We start from the raw sequence: 13,845 nt of genomic DNA on the forward strand, positions 1-13,845 counted from the left end.
AAACCCGAACAAGAATTTAATTCAGCAAAATCCATTCCAATTACAGTTCAAGTCGAACCAATCATGATTGTTGAATTTTTATTTTTTTGGGGTAAAAAATGATGATTCTTCAAATTTGAACCGCATAGGTTCTAAATTCGAAGTCTATTTATCATTGGAATAGCTGAAACGCGAAAAAATAAGGATGAAATCATTTGAACGCATCAAAGAAGAATTCAAAAAGGACAAGCAAATGGGTTCCATCTTGACTGACTGGCAGTTTTAATCGTGAAACACGAGATTTGACTCTGCTCTCAACCTCTACCTCTACCTCTACCTGGCAAGAAAGTAAAGTTGTGATATCATGCATTCATATATAAATTAAGAATGAAACCAAACTAATTATCAGAATCCAAATGTTATTAATTGTTCTCATGCATGGCATCCTTCCTGACAATTGTTCCAATGGAAATGGTTTTTGTGTGGACTTCTTCCACCATTGTTGTATTCCCTGCAACAATAATAGCAGCTCTATTGACTGAATCACCACCACCAGAAGTGAAGGCTCTACTCGATTGGAAGGCTAGTGGTGACAACTTTCCTCATTCTTGGACTGCAAATGATACAAGCCCAGGCACCAGCTGGTACGGGATAACTTGTAATGCGAAGGGACGAGTTACAGTGCTGCATTTACCAAGTTTCTTCTCTGTAAGTGCAAAGCTCGATAAATTGAATTTCTCCTCTTTTCAATATCTAAAGTACCTGTATTTTAGTTCGAAAGGAATTTGGGGAACCATCCCGGGCAACATTGGTATGCTTTCCGAACTCATTGAGCTCTCCCTCTCAAATAGTTGGATCAATGGGTCAATACCTCCAGAGATGGGAAATCTCAAAAATCTTACTAAGTTAGACCTCTCACACAATAGAATCAGTGGCCTGATACCTCTAGAGATGGAAAACCTCAAAACTCTCAAATGGTTGGACCTTTCTTTCAATGAGATCAATGGTAAAATACCTCAAGAGATAGGAAACCTCAAAAATCTCATTTTGTTGGATATCTCTGGCAATAGGATCAATGGCTCAATACCTCAACAAATAGGAAACCTCCAAAGTCTCTTTGAGTTGGACCTAAGCGGTAACAAGTTTTCTGGGCCGATACCTACACAAATTGGGAATCTAAAAAATCTAAGCAGGTTAGACCTAAGTTACAATGAGTTCACTGGTTTGATCCCTATGAAAATTGGTGATTTGGCTCAGCTGGAGTTACTTAATCTTTCATACAACAAACTAAGTGGTCCAATACCTACACAAATAGGGAAAGTTGGTGGTATTACACATGATACGGAATTTGATTTATCAAACAATGATTTGGAGGGTCTCGTTCCTTATGAAGTAGCTTCAAAGATTCCACCAGATTCATGCAAGAATAATAAAGGTTTATGTAGTCTTTATTGGAATCTCCCATGTAAAACCAGTGAGAAAAGGCTTAAAGTCTTTGATCAGAGCAAAAAAGAGAAAAAACTAGTCAAGATCTCCATTATTATATCTTTTTCTAGCATCATGCTTGTTGCATTTGTAATTGTTATCTTCCGTTTCATCATCAGCCAAAGGTCAATAATTTCCATCATTGATACAACAAAAACACAACAAAATGGAGATATATTTTCCATATGGAACTATGATGGAACAATTGCATATAGTGATATCATCAAAGCAACAGAGGAATTTGATATCAAATATTGTATTGGCACTGGAGGATATGGGAGTGTTTACATAGCAAAGCTACCTACAAAGAAAGTAGTTGCTGTGAAAAAACTACATCGCCTAGAAGCTGAAGTGAAAGCTCATGAGGAGAGCTTTGCTAATGAGATACACACATTAACAAGAATAAGGCATCGGAATATTGTGAAGCTTTATGGGTTTTGTTGTCATCCAAGGTGTAACTTTTTAGTTTATGAATACATAGAAAGGGGAAGCTTATCTTATATTCTTGGAAATGAAGCAGAAGTTGTACAATTGGATTGGAAAAAACGTGTGAATGTCATCAAAGGGGTTGCCTATGCTTTATCCTACATGCATCATGATTGCGCACCGCCACTAATTCATCGGGACATATCGAGCAACAATATCTTGCTAGATGCAAATTTCGAAGCTCATGTTGCAGACTTTGGAACTTCTAGATTTCTAGATCCTGGTTCATCCAACCGCACTATACTTGCAGGCACATATGGATATATTGCTCCAGGTAAGTTACCAAACATTCATCCTTTTCCATACTTAAGATTCTAAGAAGGTTGATAATGTTTTAATCATTCAATTATTTTCATCCCAAAAGTTCATGAGTAAATTAGATATTGCCTGATTATATTAGAATTAAGTGCACATCCCCTGCATTTCTAAAAATTTCCAATCCCATCCCTACCTTAGAAGCAACATTCCTCTTAATTTTACTAAAGTAGAACATTGTAATTAACCACTTTTGTCAATATTTTAAAACTAATTAAGTGATGTTTATTTGATTGTAAAATCACTTGGAATATGTCCAAGTAATGTTCTCGAAATACAATTATTTAACAAATATAGAAATGAAGTTTAGTTTGAAAGCATTTTGACCAAAAAAATAATCATTTGGGCTATTAGGAAACATATTAGTCAAGTTGAGGTATCCACAATGGCTTATGCCTTAAAATCTTGCGTATGAGGTGAATTAGTAATATGATTGTATGAAAACTCTAAATTTGTATTCCATTTTTCCTTCCCTCTTTCAGAGCTTGCTTTTACAATGGTTATAACGGAGAAGTGTGATGTTTATAGCTTTGGGGTATTGACACTGGAGACAATTATGGGAAAACATCCAAGAGAACTCATCTCTTTATTGCCGTTTCTAAACACAAAAGATATTGTACTCAAGGATGTATTAGACTCACGTCTCCCACCACCAACACAATTGGCAGCAGAAGACCTGAAAGTGTTAATGATGCTTGGAATTGCATGCTTGCACAGCAATCCAAAATCTCGTCCAACCATGCAATTTGTGTTTTTTAAACTAGCAAGTCTTACAAACTGTGATTGCAACCCTCCTACACAAGTTCAACATGGAAATTAGGCACCTTATAGTATATCAAATCTATAAAGACTTATAGAAGTGGATTGTAGATGGCTAAAGTGTTTTCTTGTTGAATTTGAAGTATTGTTAGTTTGTTTCTTGAATTGAATTTTGTCTTTGTATTCCTATATGGGACTTTTAAAATAAAATATAATAAAAAAGAAAGAAGGAGATAGAAAGAAAGGTGCAGATGGTTGTGTTCCTATGTTAAAACTTTATGCATATTGTGTCTTGTATTGAAAAACAAAAATAAAAAAACCATGGAACTTGATTTTTAGAATGGTCAATGGTTTGCAAATTTTGAGCCTTAAGTTTCTGATTTAGAGTGCAAATGACTACTTAGGAATGAGTTGGGAGTTTTACCAATTCAAGACAATTCAAGGAGAGTTGTTGAGACAGTATAGGTATGCTTAATTGGGGACTCACTCATAGTAAGAAAGATTGACTGAAGATTGACATATTTTCTATATAGAACTATGATGGAAGAACAACATATAGTGACATCATGGAAACTATAGAAGAATTTGACACATAAGAAAAAAACGTGTTAGTTTATTTCTTTCATTGAACTCTCGTCTTTGTGATCATATATCAAACCATTAAAGAAAAAAAAACCTTTATGCAAATTGTATGAAAAACCATGGAATTAATTGTTTAGAACAGATCGTGGCTCATAGATTTTAAACCTTATGTTTCTATCTTGGAACTTCTTGATTTCAAAATATGGATTTATCAAACCATACCATATTTGCAGGTACATAAGAATATTTTCCTTTTGGTAGGTAGGTTTCAAATTTTTTTTTCTTGGCGATCTTAAGTGGATAATGTTCGAACCATTTAATTCTTAATTTACACCAATAATTTAATTATTTACCACATGAACTTTGGAGGTTAGAAATAATTGGTTGGGTAATTTTCATCTGACCCCCTGAGGTTTGGTTCAGTCACTTTTAGTCCAGTTTAAGTTTTCTTTTGCATATGGCTTTCTTGTGGTTTCAATAAATGATTAAATAAAGACAAGCTTAATAGAAACGTTAGTTTAATCATTTTTGTGACAAAAATACCCTTTTTTCAATGTATTTGTTTTAGTTTTTTTACTTTTTAATAACTTTCATTCTTTGGATAATTATTGTTGCCCTCTTGTATTTTCATTTTATTACTCATTTATTCCTTGTACTTTTTAAAATTGTTAATCCAACCTTTTAACTTTGTCTACCATTATGCATGTTACCAAATTTCCTATCAATTAGCATCTTATATGCTAATTTGTTTGTAAAAGTTCCATCATTGTGATTATAAAAAATTTAAGTGGAATGTAAGAATTTCAACAACCATAAGTATGTAGTCCCACCATATCCAAAATTAATTCTAAAATATAAGATTTTAAGGATATAATTGACATTTAATATAGTTTCTATAATGAGAGTAATGCCATATTTTTGACTTCTTAATTTTAATGAAGGGAAAAATATATATTTTATATTTAATGTTAACGGCCACTTAACACAATTAGAAGTGATGCGGCAATAGTAATTTTATAAAGGAGGTTTGATTAGTAATAAAACTAAAGTATAAGGGGGCAATAGTAATTATCCCTTCATTCTTTTATTCAATCTACCAAATCAAAATTCAATTTAAAAAAAAAAAATCTTTACCAAAATATGCAGGTTGTAGCTTCGAAGCCCCACCACCCTCTGCAACATCTCAAAACGAAGGCAAAAGGCCAACAATCTACTTCAAGAACCCCAGAGATCGAAAAGAGGAAAACTGATGGTGTTTAGGGTTTATTAATCATTAGATTTCTCTATTTGGAATCTAAAACGGTAGTGTTATTGGTATTAGCTTACAAATATAAGCTTAAGGAGAAAAGAATGAAACCCTAAAAAAAGATGAAGTAAAAGGGAGAGAGAAAGACTATACAAGATTGTTTTGCTATGACGACGATGGTGAGTTCGGCAAGTGGGCCCTTGGCGATGTTGAACGAGCCGCACCCAATGTTGAAGCTCCATGCTCTCTCCAATCTCAACACATTTGTCGATTACTTCTGGCCGGAGATTTCCACCAGCTTTCCCATCATGTATGCTCTGATTTCCCTGTCTTTCTTAATATATGCTTGAGTTTGGCTCGTTTTGGATCTCCTCATGGCTGGAAAATTCGATTTCCCCCCCCCCCCCCCAATCTCTATTCTGTTGAAAGTATAATTGGGCATTTGTTAATTGCTCTTGTTACTTTCTCTTGGGCGTTTCAGTATTGGGGAAAATAACGAAAGGTCAAAGAATGTTAGTGATTTTGCTAGAATGGAAACAACTTCGTTGGGCTTTTTTGAGGGTTTTCCAGGAACTTGAAGACTACAATTTTTTTTTTTTTTTTTTTTTTTTATTTTTGTCTAGCTAATTGAGAATTTTGCAGCACTGTTGTGCGAAATATGAAGTTTCTATTGATCTTGCTAAGAATCTGGTCTTGAAATCTCAATAATGACCTTAGCCTCAACCATTTATTAGAACATGTTTTCTTTTATGGTGATTGGAACACTTGCTGCTGCCATTGTTCTTGAGTCGAGCTTCAAAACGGAACAAAGGATTGAGGAGGAGATTCAAAACCTCTGATCAAGGATTGAAAACCAAGACGTCAATACCGAAATTGAAGTGCTAAATGAAGTAGATTGTTGGCCTTTCGTTTTGAGATGTTGCAGAGGTGGGGCTTCGAAGCAACCTGCATATTCACTTTCATTTTTGAGAGGGAGTTATTTGCTAAAGTTTTTTTTTTTTTAATTGTTTTTCGTTTTGGTAGATTGATTAAAAAAAGAAAGAAACTTAATAAAAGAAAAAAAATAAACAAATAAATAAAGAAAAATAAGGGTATTTTCGTCACAAAAAATTATTAAACTAACAGTTTCTATTAAGCTTGTCTTTCTTTAATCATTTCTTGAAACTATAAGGGAGCCACATGCAAAAGAAAACTTAAACTGGACTAAAAGTGACCTGGACCAAATCTCAGGGGGCCCAAATGAAAATTACCCTGATTGGTTTGATAATTGCAACCAAACCTAAGAGATGTAGGTTACAAATGACTACATTAGAAATAATAGAAAACTACACTAATTTAGGACAACTCTAGGAGAGTTGTTGAAGTGGCATAGGCATATCCGACATGACTTACTAATGCAGTAAAAAAGACAAACAAAATTCTGCTTGTTAGAAATAAAAGAAAAGGTATGCCTAATTTAATTATCTAAGAAATTGTACAAATATATATGCTTAAGATGGGGATCAATCATAGTAAGATGATAAATATAGTTGATCCAAAGACAAAGACATGTCTTAGACTCATTCTTGGGAGATGTTACTAGGATGTTGCTTCGGTTACGGCTTTGATGTCTTTATCTGCCTATTGTTTTACCTTTATATTCTTGGCTTCGATGATTTTTTATCCAAGCTATTGGTTGATCCCAAAACATTATCGTCCACCCTTATTTAAAATAGGGTAAATATCACTTACCTCTCCTCTTAGCTGGACAAATAGCACTTAAACCCCCTCTTACTTGGATAATATCATTTACCTACCCTCTTACCTAGCAAATATATCAAACATCTCCCCTCTATTAATTTTCTTGTTTAAATTTAACTTTTACTGTTAAATATTTTTCTAAAACCCCAAATTACCCTCCTGAAAACATTTTTTAAAATTTTAATCCTAAATTACTGTAATCACCCTAACAATTAAAATACTAAATTATCCTCAATTAAAATAATTGTTAAAAACCAAAATACCATAGTTAAAACCCAAATTATCTTTAATTATTAAAATTCCAATGTACCTTTTTTTTTTTATTTTATCAAACAACTAGAAAAACACCCTCAATTTAAATTGAGACATCTCGGCCCAAAACACCCTGAATTAATGTTATTTTTAAGACCCAAAACACCTTTAATTAACTTCAATTTTTTAATTTAAACGTTAAAAAGAGAGAGAGAGAGAGAGAGAATCGACCCTTCATCTTCTCAATTTAAATTGCATTTTAATATGTAAATGTTTTTTTAGTTGTTTGATAAAATAAAATAAAAAGGGGGTATGTTGGGGTTTTAATAATTAAAGATAATTTGGGTTTTAACTATGGTATTTTGGTTTTTAACAATTATTTTAATTGAAGAAAATTTAGTATTTAAACTACTAGGGTGATTACGGTAATTTAGAATTTAAACTAATAAATGTTTTCAGGAGGATAGTTTGGGGTTTTAGGAATATATTTAACGGTAAAAATTAAATTTAACTGAGAAAGTTAACAAAGGAGAGGTAAGAGACATTATCCAATTAAGAGGACGTCTAAGTGCTATTTGGTCAGTTAAGAGGAGAGGTAAGTGATAATTACCCATTAAAAAATGAAAGAAAAATAGGATTATTATGTTTCCCATCACAAAAATAGGAGATAAAAAAGGGATTTCACACTAAATTCCCCATGGTTAACTAAGGGTAGTATTGTAATTTGATAAAAAGATAAATAAAGAAAAAAGTTCCAAGGTTATTTTAAGATTTTTATAAAATATAAAACTTCAGTTAACCAACAAAGCTTAATAGCAAGAGGGCATTAATAATTGTTGACAAAGTTAAAAGTTGGATTGGTAATACCAAAAAGTACAGGGGATAAAACAGTAATTAAACTATAGTACAAGGAGACAACATTAATTATCCTAATTTTTAATTATGTTCAGAAAAATTGTATGCTTGCACACAAATCAAAATTCTCGTCCAACCATATAATACATATCTTGGGCATTAGGAAGTAGTATGATTGCAACTATTCTACACAAACTCCTAGTGGCAATTACCTAGAAATAAAATCATAATCTTAAAGCTTCATGGAACCACAGATGTCATAAAATGTTTTCATAAGTTGTCATACTTGGTGCATGAGGAATTTTCCTAATTAAATACACTCATTACAATTTGCTCAAGTTCATGAATAACTCAGTCTCTTAACTTTTTTTTTTCTTAATTAGTTAGTTAAATATATTTTCAAATGACATTGGGAATTTTATATTTCTTAGGGGTGGGTTTGGAAAATTTTGAGGTCCTAACTTATGGTGTTGATGGTCAAAAAGAGCCTTGGCATGATAACTCAAGACTTTAACAAGTGAAGCTTTATTGATGATTTACAATGATAAATAGAGTCTTGTGTGGGACACACCAAAATAATTGAATGAAGAAATAATACTTTTAGTGGGAGATTTTGTTGATTCCAATTACAACTTGCCTTGTGGGAAGGGCTAAAGGACTTGAGAATTTTCACTTGATATTGATTGAGATTTTAAACGCGCCAAAGAAGAATTCAAAAGGGACAGCCAAATGGGTCCCATCTTGAGTTGCAATTTTGATCGTGACACACAAGATTAACGGAGTTTAACGGCTAGTAGGCATTAATAATTACTAACAAAGTTAAATGTTGAATTGGTAATGCCAAAAAGTGAAGGGGATAAATCAATAATTAAGCTTTAGTATAGGGGGAGAACATTAATTATCCTAATTTTTAATTAAGTTCAGAAAAATTGTATGCTTTTACACAAATCAAATTTCTCGTCCAACTATAAAATACATATCTCGGGCATTAGGAAGTACTATGATTGCAATTATTCTACACAAATTCCTAGTGACAATTATGGAAATAAAATCATATTGTTAAAGTGTCATGGAACCATAGAATGATGAGATGTTTTTATAAAATGCCGTACTTGGTGCATGAAGAATTTTCCTAATTAAATACAGCCCTTACAAAGTTCACAAATAACTCTAGTCTCTTTTAATTAATTCTTAAAGAAATTTTCGATGGCCATGGGAATTTTTTATTTCTTAGTGGTGGGCTTGTAAAATTTTTAGGTCCTAACTTCTGGTGTTGATGGTCATAAAAAAGCCTTGACATGATGGCTCAAGACTTTAACAAGTGAAGCTTTATTGATGATTTAGACTCTACAATGACCCGAGATAGTATTCTTTGGGACACTCCAAATTAATTGAATGAAAAAGAATATTTTTAGTGGATGATTTTGTTGACTTCAATTACAACTTGCCCTGTGGGAAGGGCAAAGAGACCTTAAGAATTTTCACTTGATATTAACTGAGATTTTAAATGGAATTGGTATAACTAAATGATCAAGACAATAAGTGATTCGATCAAAACCAGTTTAGTTTTATTCCAAAGTTGGCCTTTTGTGTTCCATCAATCTGGATTCTAGCCCTACTTTTCTTTATGTAGAGATCAGATGAATGAAATATTATCGGATTATTGTTCTTTAACTGGTTCTAAATCTAGAAATATCAATCCAATTCTGATTCTTGGAGTTTAACATCCCAATCCCAAATGTTATCACTGGTTGGTAATCAAATCTGACTTGATTAATAACAATACAAATAAACCAGAACTAAGATTTAATTTAGCAAATCCATTCCAAATACAGCTCAAGTCCAACCAATCCTGATTGTTGAATTTTTTTTTTTTTTTTTTTTTTTTGGGTCAAAGATGATTCTTGAAATTTGAACTGCATAGTTTCTAAAATTCGAAGTCTATTTATCGTTGGAATTGCAGACAAGCGCATGAAACAAACAAGGATGAAATCATTTAAACGTGTCAAAGAAGAAATCAAAAGGGACAACCAAATGGGTCCCATCTTGGCTTGTAGTTTTAATTGTGAAACAAGAGATTTGACTCTGCTCTCAACCTCTACCAGACCAGAAGTAAAGTTGTGATATCATGCATTCATATAAAAATTAAGAATGAGTACAGACTGATTATCAGAATCTAAATATTATTAATTGTTCTCATGCATGGCATCCTTCCTTACAATGGAAATGTTTTTTGTGTGGGTTTCTTTTACCATTGTTGTATTCCCTGCAACAATAATTGCAGCTCTATTATTGACTGAATCATCACAACCAAGAGCGAAGGCTTTACTCGATTGGAAGGCCAGTGGTTACAACTTTCCTGACTCTTGGAGTGCAAATGATACTGGCCCATGCACCAGCTGGCACGGGATATCTTGTAATGCAGGAGGAAGAGTTACAGTGCTAGACTTATCAAGTTACTTCACTGTAAGTGCAAAGCTCAATAAATTGAATTTCTCCTCTTTCCGATATATAGAGTACCTGGATTTTAGTTGGAATGGAATTCAGGACACCATCCCGGGCAACATTGGTTTGCTTTCCAAACTCAATCAACTCTCCCTCTCAAGTAATAGGATCAATGGGTCAATACCTCCAGAGATGGGAAATCTCAAAAATCTCACTAAGTTAGACCTCTCACACAATAGCATCAGTGGCATGATACCTCAGGAGATGGGAAACCTCAAAAATCTGAGACGGTTGGACCTCTCAGCCAATGAGATCAATGGAAAAATACTTCCAGAGATAGGAAACCTCAATAGTCTCGAATGGTTGGACCTCTCTGCCAATAAGATCAATGGCTCAATACCACCGGAGATAGGTAACCTCGAAAATCTCAGATGGTTGCGCCTCTCTACCAATAAGATCAATGGAAAAATACCTCCAGAGATAGGAAAACTCAAAAATCTCGAATGGTTGGACCTCTCTGCCAATAAGATCAACGGAAAAATACCTCTAGAGATAGGATACCTCAAAAATCTCAAATGTTTGGACCTCTTTGACAATAAGATCAATAGCTTGATACCTCCAGAGATTGGAAATCTCATAAATCTCAATCGGTTGGACCTCTCTGCCAATAAGATCAATGGCTCAATACCTCCAGAGATAGGAAATCTCATAAATCTCAATCGGTTGGACCTCTCTGCCAATAAGATCAATGGATCAATACCTCAAAAGATAGGAAAACTCAAACATCTCACTCTGTTAGACCTCTCTGGAAATTGGATCGATGGCTCAATACCTCCGGAGATTGGAAACCACAAAAATCTCAAATGGTTAAACCTCTCTGGAAATTGGATCCATGGCTCAATACCACCGGAGATCGGTAACCTCAGAACTCTCAGTTGGTTGAACCTCTCTGCCAATAAGATCAATGGCTCAATACCTCAACAAATAGGAGACATCCAAAGTCTCACACAGTTGGACCTAAGAGATAACAAGCTTTCTGGTTCGATACCTATACAAATTGGAAATTTGACAAATCTAGATATTCTAGACCTAAGTAACAATAAGTTTTCTGGTTTGATCCCTATCGAAATTGGTGATTTGGCTTTGGTGCAGTTACTTAATCTCTCGTGCAACAAATTGAGTGGTCAGATACCTGAAGAAATAGTTGAAGTTGGTGTTAATTTCTATCTATCGGATACTGATATTGATTTATCCAACAATGATTTGGAGGGTCCTATTCCGGATGACATAGCTTGGAAGATTCCACCAAACTCATGGAAGAATAATAAAGGTTTGTGTAGTCACTATTGGAGTCTCCCATGTAAAACCAGTCAGAAAACGCTTGAAGTCTTTGATCAGAGAAAAAAAGAGAAGAAACTAGTCAAGATCTCCATTATTACATCTTTTTCTGGCATCATGCTTGTTGCATTTGTAATTGTTGTCCTCCGTTTCATCATCAGCCAAAGGTCAATAATTTCCATCACTGATACAACAAGAACACAACAAAATGGAGATATATTTTCCATATGGAACTATGATGGAACAATTGCATATAGTGATATCATGGAAGCAACTGAAGAATTTGATATCAAATATTGCATTGGCACCGGAGGTTATGGGAGTGTTTACATAGCACAGCTACCTACAAAGAAAGTAGTTGCTGTGAAAAAACTACATTGCCTAGAAGCTGAAGTGAAAGCTCATGAGGAGAGCTTTTCTAATGAAATACACACATTAACAAGAATAAGGCATCGGAATATTGTGAAGCTTTATGGGTTTTGTTGTCATCCAAGGTGTAACTTTTTAGTTTATGAATACATAGAAAGGGGAAGCTTAGCTTATATTCTTGGAAATGAAGCAGAAGTTGTAGACTTGGATTGGAAAAAACGTGTGAATGTCATCAAAGGGGTTGCCTATGCTTTATCTTACATGCATCATGATTGCGCACCGCCACTCATTCATCGGGACATATCCAGCAACAATATCTTGTTGGATGCAGATTTCGAAGCTCATGTTGCAGACTTTGGAACTTCTAGATTTCTAGATCCTGGTTCATCCAACCGCACTATACTTGCAGGCACATATGGATATATTGCTCCAGGTAAGTTACCAAATATTCCTCCATTTTCCATACTCTTAGAAGGTTGATAGTGTTTTAATTATTCAATAATTTTCACCCCAAAAGTTCAAGAGTAAATTAGATATTACCTTTATAATAGAATTAAGTGCACCTCCCTTGCATTTCTAAAATTACCAATCCCATCCCTACTTTAGAAGCAACATTACTCTTAACTTTTACTAAAGTAAAACATTGCAATTAACCTCTTTCGTCAATATTTTAAAACTAGTGAAGTGATGTTTATGTGATTGTAAAGTCACTTGTTATATGTCCAAGTAATGTTCTTGAAATCCAATTATTTAACAAATAAACCTACATAGAAATGAAGTTTAGTTTGATAGAATTTCTGGACAAAAAAATCATTTGGGCTATTAGGAAACAGATTTGTCAAGTTGAGGTATACACAATGGCTTATGCCTTAAAATCTTGTGTATGAGTTGAATTAATAATATGATTGTTTCTATATGATCATATGAAAATTCTAAATTTGTATTCCATTTTTCCCTCCCCCTTTCAGAGCTTGCTTTTACAATGGTTATAACGGAGAAGTGTGATGTTTATAGCTTTGGGGTATTGACATTGGAGACAATTATAGGAAAGCATCCAAGAGAACTTATCTCTTCATTGCCGTTGCTAAACACAAAAGACATTGTACTCAAGGATGTATTAGACCCACGTCTCCCACCACCGACACAATTGGTAGCAGAAGACCTGAAGGTGTTGATGATGCTTGGAATTGCATGCTTGCACAACAATCCAAAATCTCGTCCAACCATGCAATTTGTGTCTCTTAAACTAGCAAGTCTTACAAACCGTGATTGCAACCCTCCTACACGAGTTCATCATGGAAATTAGGCACCTTGCAATATGTTCAAATCCATAAAGACTTATGGAAGTGGATTGTAGATGGCTAAGGTGTTTTTTTTGCTGAATCTAAAAAAAAAAAAAGGAAGGAGAAAGAAAGAAAGGTGCAGATGGTTGTATTCGGTATTCCTATGTTATTACTTTATGCATATTGTGTCTTGTATTGGAAAAAGAATAAAAAAACACCCATGGAACTTGATTTTTAGAATGTCAATGGTTTGCTGATTTTGAGCCTTAAGTTTCTGATTTAGAGTACAAATGATTACATAGGAATGAATTGGGATTTTTACCAATTCACGACAATTCAAGGAGGGTAGTTGTTGAGACAATATAGGTATGCTTAACTGGGGACCAACTAAAAGTAAGAAAGATTGACTAAATTTAGGTTGGTGAAAGTAAAAGAAGAAGAGTTCCTAAATTGACTATTCAAGAGATTATACAAAATTATATGCATTTGATGGGGCTTGATTCTATTAAAATGATAAATATAGTTTTTCCAAAATCAAGGTTCCACATTTTACAACCGTTTTAGGGGATGTTGCTTTGGTTACCACTTTGACTTCCTTCTCTACCTCTTGTCCTTTCAATTTACTTTTACTCTTTTCTACTTCATTATTATTCTTTTTTTAATTTTTCTTTTTCCCCTCCAGATCTATGTAGCCAATGCAATTTAGCTCAC

At 33.8% G+C, this 13,845-nt stretch overlaps 2 protein-coding genes across 2 annotated transcripts; both read left to right on the top strand.

The window, feature by feature from the left end:
* The first annotated feature begins 417 nt into the window (after positions 1 to 417).
* LOC149029074 (MDIS1-interacting receptor like kinase 2-like) lies at positions 418 to 3,085 on the top strand. Its single transcript, XM_089141983.1, has 2 exons — positions 418 to 2,224; positions 2,748 to 3,085. Exons 1-2 carry the CDS (start codon positions 418 to 420, stop codon positions 3,083 to 3,085), a joined length of 2,145 nt encoding a protein of 714 aa, XP_088998109.1.
* Positions 3,086 to 9,894: 6,809 nt separating this feature from the next.
* Positions 9,895 to 13,205, top strand: LOC149029075 (uncharacterized). The gene is made up of 2 exons (XM_089149835.1): positions 9,895 to 12,284; positions 12,820 to 13,205. The coding sequence occupies exons 1-2, from the start codon at positions 9,902 to 9,904 to the stop codon at positions 13,155 to 13,157; spliced, it is 2,721 nt and encodes a 906-aa protein (XP_089005961.1). The 5' UTR covers positions 9,895 to 9,901; the 3' UTR covers positions 13,158 to 13,205.
* The last annotated feature ends 640 nt before the right edge of the window (positions 13,206 to 13,845 follow it).

The sequence above is a fragment of the Hakea prostrata genome, chromosome 1 (genome assembly GCF_041222555.1).
Source record: "Hakea prostrata isolate BN-2017 chromosome 1, UWA_Hpros_2, whole genome shotgun sequence".
Classification (NCBI taxonomy): Eukaryota; Viridiplantae; Streptophyta; class Magnoliopsida; order Proteales; family Proteaceae; genus Hakea; species Hakea prostrata.